The following is a 24,670-nucleotide window of genomic DNA, read 5'->3' on the forward strand; positions in this document are numbered from 1 at the left end:
TCCTGAGAAACCGAAACACTGATTTCCAAAGTGGTTGCACAAGATTGCATTCCCACCAGCAATGGATGAGGGTACCCCTTCCTCCACACCCTCTCCAGCAAAGGCTATCATTGGAGTTTTTTATTTTAGCACATAATGAATTCTTTTCGTTTAATTTTAGAAAAAGGACTAGAACAAAACATTGAAGAGAACTACAAAGATCTCTGCAGAAGTCTGAGGTAAATTATATTCAATAGGAAGCAACTTTATATCTAACATTTACAAGTGAGATGATGACCGAGAACCTACTAAATGATCTATATCTGTCTAATTGCACATTGAATCTAACCCAAAATTCCTATATCAGAGCACTGAATTATCTCATTCCCTGTTTGTGTAATCTGTATCATCTACAATCTGTGAATATCACTAACGTGATAGAACATTAATCTGAAAGAGCTTTTCCAAGAGTTTGCTACACAAAATCTTCCTGTCATATTTAAACTTATTTAGAATCATTCTGTATACCTTTTTGAGGCTTTGAATAGAAAGCGCTGTGTTTGTTCCCTTTCTTTTGCTGTGAAAGAAAGCAACTCTGAGGTGGAGCTCATGTTTAGTTTACTTACCCTTCCTTGTCACAGTTCCATAATAAAGGGAAGCAGAGCAGGAACTGAGGTAGAGGTGATGGAGAGATGCTGTGTACTGTGTGCTCATCCCTTATTCAGCCACCTCCCTTCAACCCCGGCCCACCTCTCTAGGGGACAACATCCATAATAATCAGGAGATGTCTCCACAGACATATCTGTCAGTCTGGCAAAGCCACTTTCTCCTTTGGTGTTTCCTCTTCTCAGATGTGTGTACTAGCTTCTGTCAAATTGATGGAAACTAACTAGATCCCTTCACCTCTTGCCAACATTACACACACACACATACACACACACCCCACATTATTAATCTAGAGCCGTTCATGGCTTGTTTCTTCCTAAATACTCTTAATCTTACAATATAAATCACACTATAACATTGGAAAACATAGGTTCTTATGAGATATCACAGGAACTGCCCCAGTAGAGCCTCTGAGGTACCTTCCATCATCCCTAAAACCACAGAAGTCAGACTTCCATCATTACTGTCAGCATTCCTGACCTCCGAGCTCCTGGGACAGCTCTTTATTCTCAGACTCAGTGACTAAGGTCATCTAACCTAAAGTTTCTAGACATTTTCATAGACCTAAAAGCCATGTGGTCAGCTCTGGTAAATGAATACCCCATGAACCTGGTAACCAACTTCTGTTTGAGAGTCCTCTTTGTTCCTGTGATAATCACCATGACCAAAGTCATCTTTGGAAGCAATGGGGTTTATTTTGACTTATACTTCCATGTTCCAGTACAACAAGGAAAGGCAGGACAGGGGCTCAGAGTAGGCAGGAACCTGGAGATTGGAATGGAGCTAGAGACTATGGGGGAATGTTGCTTACTTGCTTGCTCCTCATGGACTCCTGAGGTATCTTTCTTATAAAACCCATACCCACCTGTGCAGGGGCACACATCCCACTATCGTCTAAGCCCTCCCTCATGAGTCAGGACCGAGAAAATGCTCCCGAAGACTTGTTTACAGCCCAGTGTTTTTGAGTCATTTTCTCAATGAAGGGTCCCTACTCTCAGATGACCCTAGATGCTTCTGGTTGATTACAAACTAACCAACACAGGCTGAGGGCGTAGAATGCCACAGTGTTCCACAACTTTATGTGAATGTCATAATTTTCTCTTAATGCTAAGACCTGTGACTGGATGTTTACTCCATTTATGTCCATTAATTATGTTATGTGTAGGCATATGTGTACGTTGTACACTTCTTATGGTAAGAAGATTTGTGGCGGCCAGAAAACACCAATAAATTCTTCAACTCAAGACTAACAGGAATGTGTGAGTTCTCCACATAAATGCTGGTCATAAAACCCTGGTCTATTGGAAGAGCAAGAATTGCTCTTAACCTCCAAAACTATGTGTTTGTTTGGTTTTGGATTTTGGTTTTGGTTTTGGTTTTTTGAGACAGGGTTCCTCTTTTTTAGCCCTAGCAGTCCTGGAATTAGCTCTGTAGATCAGGCTGGTTCTGAACTCACAGAATTCTGTGCACCTCTGCCTCCCTAGTGCTTGATTAAAGGTGTGCACCACCACCACCACCACCATTCTGCTACCTCCATAGTTAACACTCTGTTTCTTTACAGATAATGGGTTTCACAAATGGTTACACTATCCTCAACATTGGAGGCATTATGCTACAACCTCTCTAATAGTAAAGTTGTAGCAGACCACATGAACTAGCCTTCAGTGTTTCCCTTTTTTTTTTATAGTAATCGTCTTCTCGTTTCTTGCAGAACTCAGTTGATTGAGAAAGATTGTGGATATGAATATAATATTCAGTGTGATGACAACCTTCAGCCAATTCTAAAGAATATGGTTAATGAAGACATGCCTCCCACAATAACAGGATATGAAAGCCAGTTGCATGTAAGAAGCATCATTGGTCATTCATTCTCACCTGTATATCTCAGAAACCAAGCTAAAGGGGAACAATCTCACTGTAAGGAGTCCTTTATACATCAGAAACATTGGGAAAATACCAGTCATTCTGAATCACTTCAGGTACTTGAAACTTTTCCCAGAGAGAAACCTTATAAGAATCAACAATGTAAGGAAGCCTTTAGAAATCTCCCTTCTGATCAGCCTCACAAGAGAACACAATGTGGAGATAAACTCAATGGGAAAATATTAAGGAGATATACATGTAGTGCAGAAGATAATGGAATCCATACAGAAGTGAAATCGTTTGCTCATAACCACAGTGAAGAAGCCTTCATTGATTCCAGTGACCTTATCACCCCTGAAAAAAGTCATATTGGAGAGAAAAAATACACTTGTAAACCATGTGGGAAAACATTTAAGTATGCTTCGTGTTTTGAGAAACATAAAGTAACTCACACTGGAGAGAAGCCTTATGCATGTAAGCAGTGTGGAAAAGCCTTCACCAGTTCTAGCTGGTGCAACACTCATGAGAGGGGTCACAACGGAGAGAAGCCTTACATGTGTAAGCACTGTGGAAAAGCCTTCAGAAGTTCCAGTTATTGCAGCATTCATGAAAGAATTCACACTGGAGAGAAACCTTATGCATGTAAGCATTGTGGCAAAACCTTTGCCATTATGAGGTCTCGTAACTGTCATGAGAAAATTCACACTGGAGAGAAGATTTATGCATGTAAACTTTGTGGGAAAAGCTTCTTTAGTCCCACTTCTTGTAGAATTCATGAAAGAATTCACACTGGAGAGAAATCTTACGCATGTAAGCATTGTGGCAAAACCTTTGCCAGTTTGACTGGGTGTATCACTCACGAAAGAAGTCACACTGGAGAGAAGCCTTACACATGTAAACACTGTGGAAAAGCTTTCAACAATTGCAGTTATCGGAACGTTCATGAAAGAATTCACACTGGAGAGAAACCTTATGCATGTAAGTACTGTGGCAAAACATTCGTCATTTTGGGTTCTCTTATCACTCATGAAAGAAGTCACACTGGAGAGAAGCCTTATGCATGTAAGCACTGTGGAAAAGCCTTCTCCCAAGCCAGTTATCGTAACATTCATGAAAGAATTCACACTGGAGAGCATCCTTACGCATGTAAGCACTGTGGCAAGACCTTTGCCATTTTGAGTTCTCGTAACACTCATGAAAAACTTCATACTGGAGAGAAGCCTTATGTGTGTAAGCATTGTGGAAAAGCCTTTATCAGTTCTATTTGGTGTAGTGCTCATGAAAGGGGTCACACTGGAGAGAAACCTTATGCATGTAAGCACTGTGGCAAAACCTTTGCCATTTTGAGTTCTCGTAACAGTCATGAGAAAATTCACACTGGAGAGAAGCCTTACACGTGTAAGCATTGTGGGAAAGCCTTCACCAGCTCTGGCTATCGTAACAAGCATGAAAGGGCTCACACTGGAGAGAAACCTTAAACATGTAAACATTGTAGAGAACATTTGCCAAATTCAGTTGGTGCAACTCTCATGAAAGAATTCACGCTGGAGAGAAGCTTTATGCATGTAAAACCTGTGGAAAATCCTTCACCAGTCCCTCTTACCATATTACTCATGAAAGAATTCACACTGGAGAGGAAGTGTTTTCATGTAATGCATGAGGAAACTGTTCCGTCAACTTTATGATCATTCCAGCCATGAAAGAATTCACTCAAGAATGAAGACTTATGCATGTAAGCATTGTGAAAAATCCTTTTTCTGCCCTAGTAATTTAACTTGTAAGAGTTGTCATATTGAACAGTTGATATATATATGTATTTATATATACACACACATATATGGTAGAAAAGCCTTCTTGGCAATTAGACTTATGTGACTAAGCATTTTCTGGTTATCGTTTATGTAAACTTTTTTTTCCCTAAAGTTTATAGTTTCTGTCAGTGTGTTGTGTTTGTGTGCCCATACATGTAAGAACATGGAGTCAGAAAAGGGTGTAGGATTTCCAGGAACTTGAATTAGAAGCAGTTGTGAGGTGAGTGAGCTCAGTACTAGGGTTCAAACTTCAGTCCTTTGGAAGAGCAGTAAGTGCTTTAACCTTTCCACAGTCACCGTCTCATCATCAACTACATGCATGGAAATCTTGCACTTTGTACTTCTCAGTATTCTTCAAGCAAAGATTTGGAGTTCTCTTTTTCAGTTTTTACTGATGCTTTTATTTATTTTGACAGTTTCTTGTAGTTCTATACTATTTTAGCCATAAGTAAGGAAATAGTTTTTCATAATCCTTCTGCAGCCCCAATAGTTTTTGTAGAACCACAGGGGAATTGAGACAGACAAAAGTTAGAAACTGCAGGAGGTCCTCGGGATCAACATATAAAAGGCAGTGGCAGCTGAGAGAATGGGAGTTTTGATGCCCAGGAGTTTTATTCACCCAAGTGAGCACTCTTACAACCACCCAGTTAGATTTTGGAGATTGATGCTAAGTTAATGGCCCATGACATCTTCCCTTGAGCACCTTTCCCTCTTTCCTGCCCCCTTTCACTGTTGAGATATGGCTTGCATTTCAGTCTGCTCCATAGCTCCCTCTTGTGTACGTACGAGTCTACACAAGATTGTGTGGATATACAGGAAAGATACACGAGCTAAAGACCCTGGAAGATTCGCCTGCCCTGCAGACTCAGGTCATCTCACTTATTGTACCTTTATGCATGTGTACATAGTATTGTCCCTCTGGTGAATATAAAGGTGTTGAAATAACTTTATTTACAGCAGAAGCAATAGCAGGCTTGGCCAGCTACCAGAGTTAAATTCTTAGGTGTCTCTACCTCATCACTAGGTAAGGAACTCTTTGTCACTTCCATCTTGAGGCTTGTGAATGAGTTTTTCTTGTGTATGTAGACATCACTCCTATTTGGGGGCCAAAAATTTCTTCATCTCTATGGTATGAGAGAAGAATTTCTTTCTTTTATTTTGGTTCCAAGTACATCTAGAAAGTGTCTGGACATTTATTTATCTTTTTATTTTTATTAATTTCATTTTACATTCTAACCACAGTTCTCCGTCCCACCCCTCTTCCTACCAGCCCTTTGTCATCCCCCCCCCCACAGCCCAACCTCCATTCACTTCTCCCAAAGGGTAAGGCCTCCCCTGGGGAGTCAACAGAGTCTGGCACATTAAGTTGGGCAGAACCAAACCTTTCCCCCTGCATTAAGGCTGGGCATGGCCTTCCACAATAGGGAACAAGCTAGAAAGATCATGTACCAGGGATAGATCCTGGCCCCACTCCTGAGGGACCCTCACAACAAGCTACACAACTGTCTCCCACATGCAGAGGGCTTAGTTTGGTCCGATGTAGGCTCCACAGCTGTCAATCTAGGGTTCGTGAGTTTCCACAAGGTTGGTTCTATTGTCTCTGCAGATCTTCATGATCTTGACCTCCCTTGCTCATATATTCCCTCCTTGGCCTGGTAGTTGGTTGTGGAACTCTGCACTGGTTCCCTCAATTACTAGATGAAGATTCTGTGATGACTCTTTAGATATTAACCAATCTGATCACAGGGAGAGACCAGTTCGGGCACCCTCTCAACTGTTGCTGGAGTCATCCTTATGGATTCCTGGGAGTTTCCCTAGTACCAGGTTTCTCCCTAACCCCATTATGGCTCTCTCTATAAAAATATCTCTTTCATTGCTCTCCCACTCTTTCCCCAGATCTCGACCATCCTTCCATCATGTTCTCATTCCCCATCCTCTCCCCTTTACTGCTCCACCTCGCCCCCAGTTTACCCAAGAGATCTCATCTAATTTCCCTTCCCAGGGTGGTTCGTGCATTCCTCTTTGGTCCTCCTTGTTACCTAGCCTCTCTGCAGCTGTGGATTGTAGTCTGGCTATACTTTGCTTAACATCTAGTATCCACTTTATAACTCTATTATTATTATTATTATTATTATTATTATTATTATTATTATTATTATTATTTATTATGTATACAATATTCTGTCTGCATGTATGCCTGCAGGCCAGAAGAGGGCGCCAGAACTCCCCACAGATGGTTGTGAGCCACCATGTGGTTGCTGGGAACCGAACTCAGGACCTTTGGAAGAGCAGGCAATGCTCTTAACCACTGAGCCATCTCTCCAGCCCTCCACTTTATAACTCTTGAATAATTTATTGAGTATTGCTGCCATATAGTTTCATTTTTCTGTGCATTTAGTAATTGTATTCTCTTTTTGGTATTCTAATTTTCTTTTTATAAAATGGTTGAGTAGGACATGGTAAATGAAGCCTTTTATCCCGGTGCTTTGGAGGAAGAGGTAGGTGATTTGAACTCCAAGCTAGCCTAGACTACATTGTGTGTTTTAGGCTAGTCCAGATCCATAATAGAGAGACTCTGATTCAAAAAACCAAAACACACAGGTGAACAAGGAATTGGATAGATTTAAGTATAAGGTGTGAAAAGGTTCCATTCCAGACTATTGTGTTTGCATAGCAGGCCCTCCTTCTCATTCCTGGATCTGGAGCGAACTCAGAATTCCTTCTACCCCAACTGCATTGATTTTGGCCTCAGGATCTCCTATCAGGAATATCCAAGCCATATGTCTTTTTCATCAGTCAGGGATTCTTTTACTTCCTTTCATCAAATGTCCACTGAGGTGCATTGGCAAACTTTAAATTAGAATTTTCTTTTGCACTAACCATTTCTGAGGCAAAAAAAAAAAAATGGGACTTTTTGAAAAGCTCTCTCGGGCTTGTGCTTTATCTTGGGATTGCATTGTTGTTTGTTTTGCTCTAGGCTTCTCCAAGTAGTGGAAATTGTATGAAGGAGTACTTAATCAGGAATTAATCATTTTAGAGGATGGACTTCTTTAGAGCCCCAAAAATACTGTTTTCAATTTGCTAGATTTTAGGGTACAGGGGACAGAAGGCTGGAAGGAGGTCAGAGTTTGACTTCAAACAGAGGACACTGGTCATTAGGATACATAGCAAGTGGCACCTAAATTCTTGCTGTGTAGGGAAACTGTGCAATGGGAGAAAGTCGCCTGAACCTTTATAGGAGGAGCATGGGAATGAGGAAGTTGGATCATCTTCCTTACTGAAATTATTTGTCCAAGGGAGACAGGTTATCTTGGGAAACAGACTTTCTCAGCAAACATTCCTTTCTGGGATGACCCATAATGGTTGAGAATTTCATGCCTTCCTCCATTCATTTCAGTTTTCTTCATTGCCGAGGGGAAAACATTGTGCTTGTGTGCTACATCTCCATCATGTGGACATCAGCTGCTGGAGACCCAGGCTGATTCTTGTTCTGGCTATTGGAACTGGAGCAGCAATGATGACTGCGCATGTATCTGTTGTACTGTATGGACTCTTCATTACATGCGGAGAAATGGATAGCTTGATGAAATAGTATTTTTACTTTTCTCTCTATGAGGCAATTTCACATTGATTCGCTTGTTAATTTCAGCAGTTTAAACTCCCACAAACAGTGAGTAAGCATTCACTTTTACACACATCCTTGATAGGGTTTGAAGTCTTCAGGCTGCCACTGTAATTTTTTACCTTCTTACCTATATCCTAACCTCGTGGACATCTATTTTATTGTTGCTATTAAGTAATCAACCAAACCTTTAAAATTTATTTTTTATTATTGGGACACTTACCTTTAAGTGATTCTTTTCATCATATCTAGTGCTTACATCCCCAGTACACCTAGTTCTTAGTTTTTTGAATTTATTTTCCACCGAGTTCAGTAAGTGCTGTCCACATGTGTCTGAACAGATACTAGAACACTGGCGACATACTAGTGGCCATATCCCTGAAGTAAATAACTTGCCTTTCCCCAAGACCATCAACTGCCAAAGCCTTTCTAGCTAGCTGTGTCCTTCTTGAGGGCCAACCCCGTTCTACCTAGTAATTTTACTGACATAATCTAATGTGTTTGGGGGATTTTAGAATTTGATACAAATATTTTAGAAAATTTTTGTGAAATTGAGCTCCTTCTTGATGATAGTATTCTTTCCCTTGTGTCCTTGTCCCTTGACCTTCCATAAAATGTTGTTAATATTTAGCATAGACAATTATTTTTTAAAAATATTTATTTATTTACTTATTATGTATAGAGTGTTCTGTCTGTGTGTATGCCTACAGGCCAGAAGAGGGCACCAGACCTCATTACAGATGGTTGTGAGCCACCATGTGGTTGCTGGGAATTGAACTCAGGACCTCTGGAAGAGCAGGCAATGCTCTTAACCGCTGAGCCATCTCTCCAGCCCAGCATAGACAATTATTAATTTTTTTAACTGATATACTATTTAGTCAATAAGAAATCAGTTGTTTGCAATGAAATAAAATTAGTTACGCTGTAAAGCATTAAAATAATATTTCTAAGAAAAGTATTAAACTATAACATTAAAAAGTGATACTGATAACCAATCTATCCATGTCCTCCTCTTAAATGACTGGTTTTCCCAAGTTCTGATCTTGTCCAATTAAACGAAAGTAAAAAAAAAAAAAAAAGTGGTTTTAATCTCAAGCTGGTGGTGTCCATCCAGCCTCCTTACAGGTTTACCAGTTATCAGATTAACCCCTAAGTCTCTCTCCCTCCAAACCTCTCCTCACCGTGTGATCACTCCCATTCCCATGCCTGATTGCCTTAGTCCACATGCAAAATATGTTCTGTTTGTTTTTCCCAGGAAGAAACATTCATCCCCTTAGAGACACCCTTGTTACTGAGCCTTTCTGGTTCTGGCTTATAGCATGATTATTCTTCACTTAACAGCTGATATCCACTTACAGGTGGATACGTGCCATGTTTGTCTTTCTGGGTCATGGATGTCTCAGGATGATTTTTTTTTCTATTTTGATACATTTGCTTGCAAATTTCATGATGTCATTGTTCTTAACAGCTGAGTAGTACTCCATTTGTAAATGTACCATATTTTATATTTTCATTCTTTCGTTGAGGGACTTATAAGTTGTTTGTAGTTTCTAGGTATTATGAATAAACCCACTGTGTACATAGGAGAGCAAGTGCCTTTCTGATAGGATGGACCATCCTTTAGGTATATGCCCAGGAGAGGTATAGCTGGGTGTTAAGGTAGATTGATTTCTAGTTTTCTGAGGAACTTCTATATTGATATCTATAGTGGTTGTACAGGTTTACACACCTGTCAGGAACGAAGAAATGTTCCACTTACATGGTAGCCAGCATGAGCTGTCAATTCTTTTATTGATCTTAGCCATTCTAACAGGTGTAAGATGGAATCTCAGAATTGTTTTGATTTGCATTTTCCTGAAGGCTAATGTTCTTGAACATAACGTTAAGTATTTCTCAACAATTTGTGATTGCTTTATTGAGAATGTTCTGTTTATATCTGTACCTCATTTAGGTTATTTTGTTGGATGATGTCTTGTTTCTTAAGTTCTTATTTGTTTTAGATATTAGACTTCTATCAGATGTGGAGTTGAAGAAAATATTTTCCTCTTCTGTAAGCTGCTGTTTTGTCCTATTGATGGTGTCCTTTCCTTATAGAAGCTTTTTAGCTTCACACGGTCTCATTTATTATCTATCTTAGTGCTTGTGCTACCAGGATTTTGTTCAGGAAGTCATTTCCTGTGTCAGTGTGTTCAAGGCTATTCCCCATTTTCTCTTCTGTCAGGTTCAGTGCATCTGGCTTTATATTATGGTCTTTAGTGAAGTGGACTTGAGTTGCGTGCACAGTAATAGATAGGTTCTATTTGCATTCTTCTATATGCAGACATCCAGTTATACCAGTACCACTCATTGAAGATGCTTTCTTTTTTTTCTATGTCTTTCTAGCTTATTTATCAAAAATTAGGTGTTCATAGGTTGTGGATTTATATTTAGGTCTTTGATTTGATTCCATTGATCTATGTGTCTGTTTTTTATGCCAATACCATGCGTTTTTTTTTTTTAATTTCTTTTGCTCTGTAGCAGCGCTTGAAATCAGGGATGGCGATACCTCAGGAACTTACTTCCTTTATTATACAGAATTGTTTTAGCTATCCTAGTTTTTTGTTTGTTTGTTTGTTTTTCCATATGAAGCTGAATATAGTTCTTTCAAGCAGTATAAATAATTGTGTTGGAATTTTGAGGGGGATTGTGTTGAATCTGTAGATTGCTTTTGGTAGGATGGCCACTTGTACAATGTTGATCCTACCTATCCATGAGCATGAGAGATCTATCTTCTTATATCTTCTCCAGTTTTCCTTCAAAGCCTTGCTGTCATGCACATCTTTCACTTGCTCATTTAGAGCTACCCAAAGATATTTTATATTATTTGGGACTATTTTGAAAGTTGTTGTTTCCCCAATTTCACTCTCAGTTTCTTTGTTATTTGTACTGATTATTTTGAGTTAATCTGTGTCTAACCACTTTGCTGAAGGTGTTTATCAGCTGTAGGAGTTCCCTGGTGGAAATTTTAGTGTCACTTACATACTATCATATCATCTTAGAATAGCAAACTTGGATTTCTTCCTTTTCAAAGGAAGAAATTACTTCAATTACTTAATGAGTAGATATGGAAAGAAATTTGTTTTGTATGTTTAGTATTTTGAATAGTATGTGATGTCTTAGGATGTTTATTGCTGTGAAGAGAGAATAAAAAACTTTGTCTTGTTCCTGCTTTTAGTGTAATTGCTTTGAGTTTCTCACCATTTAAGTTGATGTTGGCTGTAGGGTTGCTCTAAGTAGCCTTTATTGTGTTGAGGTGTATTCCTTACAGTCCTGCTTTCTCCAACACTTTTTTTTTTAAATTTATTTATTTATTAAAGATTTCTGCCTCCTCCCCGCTACCGCCTCCCATTTCCCTCCCCCTCCCCTGATCAAGTCCCCCTCCCTCATCAGCCCGAAGAGCAATCAGGGTTCCCTGCCCTGTGGGAAGGACCACCCACCTCCATCCAGGTCTAGTAAGGTGAGCATCCAAACTGCCTAGGCTCCCCCAAAGCCAGTATGTGCAGTAGGATCAAAAACCCATTGCCATTGTTCTTGAGTTCTCAGTAGTCCTCATTGTCCGCTATGTTCAGCGAGATCGGTTTTATCCCATGCTTTTTCAGACCCAGGCCAGCTGGCCTTGGTGAGTTCCCAATAGAACATCCCCATTGTCTCAATGTGTGGGTGCACCCCTTGTGGTCCTGAGTTCCTTGCTCATGCTCTCTCTCCTTCTACTCCTGATTTGGACCTTGAGATTTCTGTCCGGTGTTCCAATGTGGGTCTCTGTCTCTGTCTCCTTTCATCGCCTGATGAAGGTTAATATTCAGGAAGATGCCTATATGTTTGTCTTTGGGTTCACCTTCTTATTTAGCTTCTCTAGGATCACGAATTATAGGCTCAATGTCCTTTATTTATGGCTAGAAACCAATTATGAGTGAGTACATCCCATGTTCCTCTTTTTGGGTCTGGCTTACCTCACTCAGGATAGTGTTTTCTATTTCCATCCATTTGCATGCAAAATTCAAGAAGTCATTGTTTTTTTTACTGCTGAGTAGTACTCTAATATGTATATATTCCATACTTTCTTCATCCATTCTTCCATTGAAGGGCATCTAGGTTGTTTCCAGGTTCTGGCTATTACAAACAATGCTGCTATGAACATAATTGAGCATATACTTTTGTTGTATGATAGGACATCTCTTGGGTATATTCCCAAGAGTGGTATTGCTGGGTCCAGGGGTAGGTTGATCCCGAATTTCCCGAGAAACTGCCACAATGCTTTCCAAAGTGGTTGCACAAGTTTGCATTCCCACCACCAGCAATGGATGAGTGTACCCCTTACTCCACAACCTCTCCAGCAAAGGCTATCATTGGTGTTTCTGATTTTAGCCATTCTGACAGATGAAAGGAGACAGAGACCCACATTGGAGCACCGGACTGAAATCCCAAGGTCCAAATCAGGAGCAGAAGGAGAGAGAGCACGAGCAAGGAACTCAGGACCGCGAGGGGTGCACCCACACACTGAGACAATGGGGATGTTCTACCGGGAACTCAGTAAGGCCAGCTGGCCTGGGTCTGAAAAAGCATGGAATAAAACCGGACTCCCTGAACATAGCGGACAATGAGGACTGCTGAGAACTCAAGAACAATGGCACTGGGTTTTTTGTTTGTTTGTTTGTTTGTTTGTTTGTTCTTTTGGTTTTTTCGAGACAGGGTTTCTCTGTGGCTTTGGAGCCTGTCCTGGAACTAGCTCTGTAGACCAGGCTTGATTCGAACTCACAGAGATCCGCCTGCCTCTGCCTCCCGAGTGCTGGGATTAAAGGCGTGCGCCACCACCGCCCGGCTGGCACTGGGTTTTGATCCTACTGCACGTACTGGCTTTGTGGGAGCCTAGGCAGTTTGGATGCTCACCTTACTAGAGTGAGGTGGGTGGTCCTTGGACTTCCCACAGGTTCAGGGAACCCTGATTGCTCTTTGGGCTGATGAGGGAGGGGGACTTGATCGGGGGAGGGGGAGGGAAATGGGAGGTGGTGGTGGGGAGGAGGAAGAAATCTTTAATAAATAAATAAATAAATATAAAAATTAGCTATACAACTATAAACAAAAAGAAAGAAAAGAACAAATGTCTTACTTCAGTTTCTGGTACAAGATTTTAGGTTCAGATAACTAACTATTTATGTTTTAGACCTGAAATTTATGTGCTAACAGGAAAAAAAAACAACTAACCAAGTATGGAAAGAAATGGCTTTATTCCCAGATAACCTTGGGAAAGGCTTCACAAATAGCCAGGACTGCAGAGAATGGTCTGGCCTCAGAGCCTTGAATAAAAAGTTACAAGCTTTCTATAGCATGAATTTTAATTGGTATTAATAATAGAAACCCAGAATGAGCTATCAGGGGGTTAAAGCTGAAGGGTCAGTGAAGCAGATCGGCCAACCACTGGAGTTCTTACCTCTATCAAAAGGACAGTCCTGCCCTCTGTCCGACTACCTCCTCACACTGACTGCCTCAGACTGCTGCTTCTTCAGACTGACTGCCTAGTCCGGCTGAGCTCCTATCTCCTTCCAGCTTATATGGCCTTGTCCGTGAGCCAATGATGGAAAACAGGCCTCTAAGTTTCTCTCCATTTTGTGGGACAAAGGTTTAACTCTAAAGGTATATTTTATTCACCATAATTACACAGTATAGGAGGAAGTCATCCTTCTGTTGATTCACAGGAACAACAGTGCCCAGTAAAGGAGGAACACACTGCCAACAACTGTGGGAAGAATCCCGTTGCCATTTTTTGGGTGGGTGGTACCCACAAGAGAATTACAGAAAGAAGTCCATTGGCATTGGTCTCATAAACCTTGTTCAGGAGTTTATCACCCATCAGATGGTTATTCACCTGGTGTGTCCTTATTAATATCAATTGTCATCTAGTCCATCTTCCTACTGTTCTACTTTACCAATGACTCAAGAGTCAGAGGCTGGGGTGAAAATGTGCTAACTCAGAGAGCCAGGGAAAGGATCCAGCTGTTTCTTCCTCTTCCACTGATGCCGCAAAGAGAAAAGACCTTTCTCCAATGCCATCTCAGAACAAAACCTCCCCAAGTAGACATCCTTCCGTTCTACTTCCTGTGCTTCTCCCTATCCATCTTCCTGACTTACTCACACTGTCTATGGGTTTTGTTTTTCCTGGTTGCTTACTCCATCTCCTGACCTGTGTTTGATTTTAGTTAATCCTGTTTATGATAAGCAGAAAACTCTTGGTTTGGAGATGTGTACTAGGACTGAGCCACACCACAGGAAGAATCAGGTTTTTACAGCAAACAACACAATCATGGGGTTCATAGTGTGATCAAATATCCTACAACACAAAATAGATACAGATAATGGGATATTGGCTCATCCCTAGTTCCTGAGGATTCCTTTCAGGTCCTATCCCAAGCTCCAGTGCTTGAACCCATATGAAACCTGCTGCTACCCAAAAATCCTGATTTTAGCCAGTCGGTGGTAGCTCACGCCTTTAATCCCAGCACTTGGGAGGCAGAGGCAGGTTGATCTCTGTGATTTCGAGGCCAGCCTGGTCTACAAAAGCTAGTTCCAGGATAGGCTCCAAAGCTACAGATAAACCCTGTCTCAAAAAACAAAATGAAACAAAACAAAACTACAACAAAAAGTCCTGATTTTAACCATTAGAGCAAGGGTTAGGATGTAAAAAGCAAACTTAAGGCACTCTCTTTGTAGAAAGCAAAGGTGGGAATAATGGGTATGTAAAGAAGGGATTAAATGGAACCAAAACCCTAGAGCATGTTGTCTTAGAAAAAAATGAACTCTTATTTTCCAGAGCCCAAGGATAATAAGTTAGCAGTTTTGTTATTGTTTCTTGAATTTCTTTCGTTATTTTCTGTTTTGATTATTTATTTATTTGTGTTGGGTTTAGAGACATGGTTTTATTGAGTAATCTTGGCTGCCGAGGAACTAACTCTCCAGAATAGGCTAGTCTCCAACTAAGTGATCTTGTTGCTTCTGCCTCAGGACTGCATGGATTAAAATATACCTACCACTATGCTAGGCTTAGTGTTTGACTTTGATACAAAGTAGACGTGTAGCCCTGAATAGCTTTGAATTCTCAAAAGACCACCTTCTTCAAGCATGCTGGCATTAAGGGTTTGCATCAGAACTTCCCTAATATGTTTCAATAGTTAATACAAAGGATCAGAGTGAAAACAGCTCCCCATTCAGAGACCTTACTACTAAAAGGAATGAACTGTCCAGTGAGTATGGTTCATAGTTATATGGTGTAATCACACGTGGATAGTTATACAGTGTAATCACACACACTTTGGGTTGCCAGGTCACAAATAATGACAGAGATTCTTTATTAATTATGTAAGCTTGGCCTATACCTTGGGTTTGTTTCTAACTAGCTCTTATGACTTAAATTAACCAATTTTCATTAATTTATGTTCTACCACATGGCATTACCTCTTTTCCATCTTAAACCTCCTGCTTCCTTTCTGGGTTTCCTTAGAATCTAGGAGGCCTAGATTCCTTCTCTTCTGTTCTCTTCCCAGATATACCACCTATACCTTCCACCTAGTTATTGAACTTTTAGCCTTTTATTACATCAATCAGACATTGTCAAACAGTGTACAATTATCTCACAACATTTCTCCTTTTTGTCTTTTTTTTTAAAAGTGACTGTGGACTTGGATTTTTTGGAAGGATTTCAGCTGAGGAATTGGTACAAAAATTGTGATGGCTTTCCGGCCACCACCAACTTCAATTTCCTTGGCTGCGATGATGTTGAGTTCCTACAGCTGAGCCTTAAGATCTGAGTTCATCTCCAGCTCGAGCAGCACCTGAAAGATGCCGGACTTGAACTCGTCCAGCTTCTTGCCATTGGGCTTGACGATCTTGGTGATTGAGCTGAACATGGCTTGCCCTTACAGAGTGGTGGCTTGGAAAGAGGCCCAGCTCTCGTGAGAACTAAAACACAATTTTTTATAGACCTTGAAAGAACTACAGTCGATTTCATGGGGGGAGGGGGGGAATTCAAGATAACTGAAGCAACCCTGAGTAATAAAAGAACTACCAGAGGTATCACTATTCCTGATTTCCATCTGTAATGAAAACAAAACCTGCATGTTATGTGCATAAAAACTGGCACTTTAACCAGTGGATCCAGATGTAAATCCACACACATATAGACACATATATGGACTTTTTGATACAGAAGCCAGAAATACACACTGGAGAAAAGAACAACACCCTCAACAAATGGTGCTGACCTAACCCAATGTCAGCATACAGAAGAATGCAAATAGGTTCATATCTATCACCCTGCACAAAACTCAAGTGCAAGTGGATCAAAGACCTCAACACAAAACCAGATACACTGAACATGATAGAAGAGAAGGTAAGGAATTGCTTTGAACACATTGACACAGGAGGCAATTTCCTAAGTGGAACACTTGTAATAGGCACTCAGGTCAACAGTTACTAAATGAGACTTCATGTATAGAAAAGGGTCTGTAAGCAAAGGACACTGTCAATAGCACAATACAGTAACCTAAGGAATGGAAAAGATTTTCACCAACTCTACATCTGGTCGAGGGCTAATATCCAAAATATACAATATATATATAGCTCAATAAAAACAAGTTTTTAGGGCTGGAGAGATGACTCAGAGGTTAAGAGCACTGCCTGCTCTTCCAAAGGTCCTGAGTTCAATTCCTAGCAACCACATGGTGGCTCACAACCGTCTGTAATGAGATCTGGTGCCCTCGTGAGGAAGAGATCTGGTCAGTCATCCTCATCAACTTAGACCATGAAACCCATTATGGACAAGTTCAACAGAATTGCAGTATATGGGCTGCCCATGCAAGCCTCAGCATTGCTGGAGAATAAATTTCAAATTTCAGTCTGTGCTACATAATAAGACCACATCTCAGGTGGCCTTATTATTTGGAAAAAAAAACAATTTTTTTAAAATGGGGTACAGATCTGAATAGAGAATTATCAATAAAGTAATATAAAATTGTAAACCCAGTGACGGACTGGGCTTTACTTATTGTTTAATGGGAATTTGCTAAGAGTTCTATCTATTGGTAGGAGTCATGACTCACAATCTTCACCAATATAGAGTCCTGTCAGGCCACGTATCCAGTCAAGGAAATGACGGAAACGCTGTGATCTGAGAAAGCCTGTTTCCCTAAGGGTTTGGAGAGTCGATGGAGAAGAATAATTGACAGAATGGTTACTACTCCATTATGACAGTTTATGCTACAAAAAAGACAGGGTCCTTGAGCCATCACCTGTGCACATTGTATTAATCTAGAAAAATGTGATGGCTAGTCTTGGTTATCCGCTGGACCATATCAGGAATGAGCTATAATCCAGAAATGGAGGGTACACTTCTGATCCGGATCTTGAGGCAAGAAGACAACATACCTTTGGTTTGTCTCTTGAGGCTGATGGTTGATACACACCTTTAATTCAGATCTTGAGGCTGGAAGAAACACCTTTATTCTGGGCCACACCTTCTGCTGGAAACCTGGCAAGGCCATCTTTTATGGGAATTGTGAAAGTCATGAAGGTAGCATAGCTGCTTGATGAAGTTCCAGGAAAGTTGAGCCAAATGCTAACTGATGCCCTTGACTTTCAATTTGAATCTCTGTGTGTTATACTCTTGGGGGGCTATTAGCATAAGAGTTCACCTATGTCTTTTCTGAGAAAATTGTTTCTGTATCCCCCTGAGAAAGTCCTGAACATACTACCCCCTGCTTTCAGGGTAGTGACCTTAGTCGGCCCTACTTGAGGGGGGGGGGTCCCTGTGCCTTGGAGATTGTTATCTGCCCCTATGCAAACTAAAGAACAAAATAGAACTATATGAATTCAGAAGAGGCTAGCCAAGGTTCAGCAGGATAGTAGGATTGGCTGCAGACCAGAGCACATAGAACTCTTTTTACAGTATACCTAGAAATTCTTAGAAACATAACCTATAAGGTAGAGGCGTGTGTGTGTGTGTGTGTGTGTGTCTTCTAAAAAGAATTCAGCAAGAAGAGCTAGAATGACAAGGATAACAAAAGCATTTATAGGTAGTATAAGAACGGCATAGAAGAATATAAGAAGATTAAGTTATTAAGATTTGTCACTCCTAAAAAGCTTGGTTTACATCAGGTTGCTGTGATGCTACCTAATTTAGAAACAAAACAATTATTTTATTTAACAAATTCTTATAAGGTTATGAATGTAAATGTTGCAAAGGTTGAATATCAGCTACAATGGTTCCTAAGTCAGGTGTAGGCTAATTTGCAAGTAATAGGATTGACCACCAACAGCTAACAACACTCTGCTCAAAGCCTGAGGAGTTACCTGCACTGATTCAGATAGTATCTCAAACATCTTGAAACCTCAAATTGTTGCCAGCCTGAGAACTGGCTGGTTTATTATGCTTGCCTAAGCTGAAATGTTCTGTAAAATTCTAGGAATAGGGATATGTATTGTTGATAAAATCTATTCTGTCTATGCCTAACCTGTAACCCTGGGCATGCTAGTAACGTATGCCTGAAACAGAATGCTGTGATCTGTGTCTCTTGAGAAATCATGAATGACTTTAAAATCGGTATAAATAAGAAAGTTTCTGATTGCTAGTCAGTCTGGGTTACAAAGTCTGGGTGTCGGACTCAACGCTCCCCTTGCCTGATCCTTCTTCCATCCTCTGGGACCTGTTCACTGTTGGTGCTGGCCGCCAGCAGAAGCCTATATAAAGACAAGGGAAGAAGGAACGGGATGTGTCTGTTCTTTGCCAGCTTGCCCTCCGCTTGTCAGCACATCCATCTCTTCACCGGCATTGAAGTCTACTTCTTTGGGATTACAGCATATACAGAAGGCCAGCTGAAACACCCAGCCTCATAGGTGTGAGTAACTACTAGATTTTTGTACTTTCCATCCACAACTACAGTGCAGCATGTAAGTCATTCCAAAAAATTATATATATAATATATATATTATATATATATATACATATATATATATATTTCAGAACTAGCATAGTAGTACTGGAAAGCCTTACCTGGCAGGGATGAGAGCTTCCCTTTAGTTGCAGAAAGAGTCTCCCCCTCCCCCCATAAAAACAAAATAAAATAGGTAAATCTAATGTGGGTGTGAGTGACATTATAATTCTGGAGATTATCTTAGTTTTGAAAGAATTATTTCATGGCTCTGGAAGCAATAGCTGGCAAGGTAAGTTCCCAAAGATAAATCGTTTGGTGTGTCTGCATCATCATTAGAGACTGCCCGTGTGGGGCTCTTTCTTGGTAGTCTGTGAGATCCAGAGGTTTGGGGGTATATACTCTAGCGAATGGAGGCTTTCTTCATGGTCATGGTCAAAAAGCAAAACAAAAAGACAACAACAACAACAAAACCCACCTTTTTTGAAATTCAGGGGTTTCTTTTCATATCTCTGAATTCTTAGTTAAGGACCCCTAGTATGTGTGTCTATTTTATACATTCATTGAATAATAGTAGTCCCTTGTTGGTATGTTTTAATTATATTGACCAAAGAGGGATACATTTAGACATGAAGTGTAAGAAAGTCATGAACTTTCCTTTACCTCAACCGTAATCTTTACTGGGTTTCCTATCAAGCGCCACACGTGTTTCCTGTGCTTGAACCTACCAGGGGGCTGTTTCTACCCAGAAAACCTGCTGTTTTCCTTTGGGGGGAAAAAGATTGGAATGGAATGAGCAAACTTAAGGCTCCATCTTTATGGAAAGGGCAGGTGGCGAATACTGGGTGTTCGAGGCAGTGAGTGAGTGCATTCCAAATCCCAGATTGTGTCGTTTTACAATGCAGTGAAATCCCGAAATGGAACAGGTTTATTCCACGTGGGACGGATAATATGTTAGAGCTTTTGTTTTAAAATTTGTTTTGTTGTTTATTTTTGCTTCCTTACTTGATTTGGTTTTCCAAGACAGCTTTTCTCTGGTACTATGGGGTTTTTTTGTTTGTTTTTTGTTTGTTTTTGTTTTTGGAGACAGGGTTTCTCTGTGGTTTTGGAGCCTGTCCTGGAACTAGCTCTTGTAGACCAGGCTGGTCTCGAACTCACAGAGATCCGCCTGCCTCTGCCTCCCAAGGGCTGGGATTAAAGGTGTGCGCCACCACCACCCAGCTCTCTGGTACTATGTATGGTCTGTCCGGGAACTAGTTCTCTGGACCAGGCTAGGCTCCACTTAGAGATCCCGAATAGAAATGCCTGCACCATGCCGGGCTTTTTTGTTTCGTTTTGGGTCAGGATCTTACCATGTAGCCCTGAATGGCTTTGAATTCACAGAAGTTCGCGTTCTTCTGAGAGAGCGAGCAGTCAGGTCTTGCAGCTGAGCTTTCCTAAATTGTTTTGATAATTTTCGCTGGCTGAGTACAGTTCACCAATCAGGGACCATATTACTAAAAGACGCCGAACTGTCCAATCAGGGGAGCGGATGGTTGCAGCGCGCGTCCCGGAAGTCATTTTTTACGCTTCGTTTACTACTTGGGGGGATCCTTGTGATGGTCTGGTCTGGACCACTTTGTGTTCGGCTGACTCCAATCCTCTTTGAGAAGACACCTAGGCACATCAGAAATGGTGAGTGTGCCTGGGGCGCTGGAATCTTGGGGACAGTTGGGTTTTGCGTCGCCAGCACCTGGAGTCTTCCCGGGCGTTGTGCAGTCCAGTGGAAGGCGGAGTCTGGCTCAACAATGCCTGTGCCCACCTGTGCGTGCAGTGTGCACCCCACGGAAACCTTGAGCCCCGAGTGCCCCAGTTTTCTGTTCTGCTGAAGCTGCTTCCCCGCAATCTCCAGCACTCTTGGGTTAGTCCTTGCCATGGACCTTCGCCTACTCAGACCTTGCGGCGCTGGCGGGATGGAAATGCTGAGCCCGAACTGTAGGGACCTGGGTGGTCTGTGCAGTTTCCCTTCGCTTGTGCTTCTGTTTGCTTTGATTTAGGTTTTATGCATTATCACCTCGGATATCATTTCTGTCTCCTCCCATCCCCTCCCCTCCGTCATCTGGTCCGCCTCAGAATTGTTTCCCATGCCGCCTGGTGGTTGAGAAGTTTCCCACAGAACTGTCTCTCCTTAACACCCCATTCAATATGGTTTTTGGATATTTGCCTTCGGTTTTCTTGTTTTGTTTTTCTTTAGTATTTTTAATTTTATTTTAGATTTATGCGTTTTGTTTTGTGTGTGCGCTTCCCTGCATATATGTTTGTGTACCAGTCGCATGCTTGGTGGTGCCTTTGGTTCTCACGGAACTGGAGTGACAGCTGGTTGTGAACCACTTTGTGGGTGCTAGGAACTGAACCCAGGTCCTCTGCAAGAGCAACAAGTGCTCTTTACCACTGAGCCACTTCTCTAGCCCCCATGTTTTGCTTTAGTTTCACAAAATTATAACGTGCAAGGCTTTTTTTTCTTGTTTTCCTGACTGAGGTTGTCCAAAGTTACCAGTCTGAAGAAAGATAAATTTCAATTTGCTTCATGTGTTGTTTGTAGTGATTCTTTATTATATATTTTCATTTTATTGAAAACAGTTTCTATTCTTAGACAACATATCCTGATTATTGTTTCCCTTCCCTCTTATTCTCCCAGTTTCTATTTGTCCTCCCCTCTGGGTCTACTCGCTTTCTGTCTCTCATTAGACAATAACAGGTTTCTAGGAGATAGTGGCCAAACATGACAAAATAAAATATAATGAGTAAAACAGGAAACATCAGAACAAGGTTGGACAAGGCAACCGCATGGAGGAAAAGAGACCCACAAGTTCACATGTTCGGGTGTCCCATAAGAGTACTAAACTGAAAGCTATAATATATACCCAGAGGACCTAGTTCAGATCCATGTAGGCCCCTAGGCTTGCTGCTTCAGTCTGTGAATTCACATAGGCCTTGTTTAGTTCATTCAGAGGGCACAGAGATGTTAAGAATGGAAATGCCATCTTGGTATGTTTTTCCACTGATCCTTCCCTGTGTCTTTTAATTAGTTAAGGTTTGAAGTCCATTTTGTTATATGCTAAAATGGGTACAACAACTTGCTTCTTAGGTCATTCACTTAGAATATCTTTTTTTCCGATCCTTTTCCCTGAGGTGATACCTGTGCTTGGTATTGAGGTATGTTTCTTGGATGCAACAGAAGGATGGATCCTGTTTTCGCAACCATTTTGTTAGTCTGTGTATTTTCTTTTTTGCTGTTGTTGATTTTTATTGAGCTTTACATTTTTCTCTGCTCCCCTCCCTGCGTCTCCCCTCCCCCTTCAACCCTCTCCTAAGGTCCCCATGCTCCCAATTTACTCAGGAGATCTTCTCTTTTTCTACTTCCCATGTAGATTAGATCTATGTATGTCTCTCTTAGTGTCTGCATTGTTGTCTAGGTTCTCTGTGATTCTGATTTGTAGGCTGGTTTTCTTTGCTTTATGTTTAAAAACCACCTATGAGTGAGTACATGTGATAATTGTCTTTCTGTGTCTGGGTTACCTCACTCAAAATAATGTTTTCTAGCTCCATCTATTTTCCTGCAGATTTCAAGATTTTTTTTTCCACTGTGTAGTAAGTACTCCATTGTGTAAATGTACCACATTTTCCTTATCCATTCTTCAGTCAAGGGACATTTGGGTTGTTTCCAGGTTCTGGCTATGACAAACAATGCTGTTATGAACATAGTTGAGCACATGTCCTTGTGGCCTGATTGAGCATCCTTTGGATATATACCCAAAAGTGGTATTACTGGGTCTTGAGGAAGGTTGTTTTCTAATTTTCTGAGAAATCACCACACTGACGTCCAAAGGGGCTGTACCAGCTTGCATTCCCACCAACAATGCAGAAGTGTTCTCTTTTTCCCACAACCTTTCCAGCATAAGTTGTCATCAGTGTTTTTGATCTTGGCCATTCTTAGAGGCATAAGATGGATTCTCAGAGTTGTTTTGATTTGAATTTCTCTGATAAATAAGGATGTTGAACATTTCCTTAAGTGTCTTTCAGCCATTTTAGATTCCTCTTTTGAGAGTTCTCTGTTTAGCTCTGTACTCCATTTTTTTTATTGGATTATTTGTTCTTTTGATGACCAATTTCTTGAGTTTTTGTATATTTTGGAGATCAGACCTCCGTCTGAGGTGGGGTTGGTGAAGATCTTTTCTCATTCTGTAGGCTGTCATTTTGTCTTGTTGACCATGTCCTTTGCTTTACAGAAGCTTTTCAGTTTCAGGAGGTCCCATTTATTAATTTTTTCTCTCAGTATCTGTGCAGCTGGGGTTATATTTAGGAAGGGGTCTTCTGTGCCAATGTGTTCAAGCGTACTTCCCACTTTCTCTTCTATGAGGTTCAGTGTGGCTGGCTTTATGTTGAGGTCTGATCCATTTGGACTTGAGTTTTGTGCATGGTGATAGATATGGGTCTATTTTCACTCTTCTACATGTTGAAATCCAGTTATGCCAGCACCATTTGTTAAAAATGCTTTCTTTTTTCCATTTGATATTTTTTTGTCAAAAATCAGGTGCTCTAAAGTGTGTGAATTAATATCCAGGCCTTTGATTCAGTTTCATTGGTCCTCCTGTCTGTTTTTATGCCAATACCAGGCTGTTTGCAGTACCGTAGCTCTGTAGTATAGTTTGAAGTCAGGGATTGTGATGCCTGACTGGCAGGCAAGTAGTAACTGAGACAGTGGATCTTCCTGTATTAGATAAGTAATCAAGATAGCCTCCCACAGGTATTCTTCAGTTAATCCTATTTAAAGGATCACTTAGAGGTATTCCCAGAAACATATATGCCTGATGATTCTGTATCTTGTCAGCCTGTCAGGTAAAGCTAACCATCCTAATATATGCACTCTTAGGAGCCAGTGACCTCTGAGGATGTTGCTGTGAACTTCACAGTAGAAGAGTGGGCATTGTTGGATTCTACTCAAAAGAAGCTCTACAGTGCTGTGATGGAAGAAACATTTTTAAACCTGATCTTCATAGGTAAAAAAAACAAAACAAAACAAAACAAACGTGCTTGTTAGGAATATTTTCTAACACAAGTTCTGTCAAGGCAAAAATCCCAATCGTGCTGAATCAAAACAAACTGGGGGGGAGGGGCGGGGGGCAAGACAGGACCACATGTTAACTTTCCAGGGAGCAGTTTAAATAGGCTAGGGGAGTGGTCCTGACCTCCTTTGGGGAGGGGCCAAGGTTTGGTGGGCTATCTTGACCCTCCTCAGCCCCCCGCAGCAAGGTGTCAAGGTGCAAGGGGCACAGGGGTGGGGCCTCCAAAGGTGGAGGCCAGAGACCAAAATTTACAGTGCTCCCATTGCTTATTCAGTTAGAGTGCAACTGTTTTCTGCTTATGTGTGTAGTATTGTGATTTAGATTCTTGAAGGGAATATGTGGTAAATTTAGTATGAATACCCATGTCATAAAAGCTAGATTGTAATAATTTTTTATGTTCAATATGAATGTCATAAAGTATTCTGAATTTTCTTCTAGAGAAAGCACTAGAAGAAAATATTGAAGAGGACTACAAAGATCTCAGCAGAAATACAAGGTAATTTATATTCAATGGACAAGAGTTTATGTCAAATATTTGGGAATCATAAACCAACTGAGATCCTGCCAAATGCTCCAAGTAAACCTAAGTGAAAAATGATCCTACGGGGGCTGGAGAGATGGCTCAGAGGTTAAAAGCACTGCCTGCTCTTCCAAAGGTCCTGAGTTCAA

At 40.9% G+C, this 24,670-nt stretch overlaps 2 protein-coding genes across 2 annotated transcripts in view; both read left to right on the plus strand.

The window, feature by feature from the left end:
• The window catches only part of LOC102002775 (zinc finger protein 2 homolog), a 32,676-nt gene extending 16,845 nt beyond the window's left edge, over nucleotides 1–15,831 (plus strand). The window contains exons 5-7 of the mRNA XM_005360672.3: nucleotides 161–218; nucleotides 2,357–4,240; nucleotides 15,640–15,831. Of these exons, the coding sequence (XP_005360729.2) occupies nucleotides 161–218; nucleotides 2,357–3,986 (1,688 nt within the window). The 3' untranslated portion in view covers nucleotides 3,987–4,240; nucleotides 15,640–15,831. The remainder of the gene's footprint in view (nucleotides 1–160; nucleotides 219–2,356; nucleotides 4,241–15,639) is intronic.
• Nucleotides 15,832–20,433: 4,602 nt separating this feature from the next.
• LOC101978928 (zinc finger protein 14-like) overlaps nucleotides 20,434–24,670 on the plus strand; it is an 8,776-nt gene continuing 4,539 nt past the window's right edge. Inside the window, exons 1-3 of the mRNA XM_005360673.2 lie at nucleotides 20,434–20,570; nucleotides 23,809–23,935; nucleotides 24,440–24,497. Coding sequence (XP_005360730.1) covers nucleotides 20,568–20,570; nucleotides 23,809–23,935; nucleotides 24,440–24,497 — 188 coding nt within the window. The 5' untranslated portion in view covers nucleotides 20,434–20,567. The remainder of the gene's footprint in view (nucleotides 20,571–23,808; nucleotides 23,936–24,439; nucleotides 24,498–24,670) is intronic.

The sequence above is a fragment of the Microtus ochrogaster genome, linkage group LG3, assembly GCF_000317375.1.
Source record: "Microtus ochrogaster isolate Prairie Vole_2 linkage group LG3, MicOch1.0, whole genome shotgun sequence".
Taxonomy (NCBI): Eukaryota; Metazoa; Chordata; class Mammalia; order Rodentia; family Cricetidae; genus Microtus; species Microtus ochrogaster.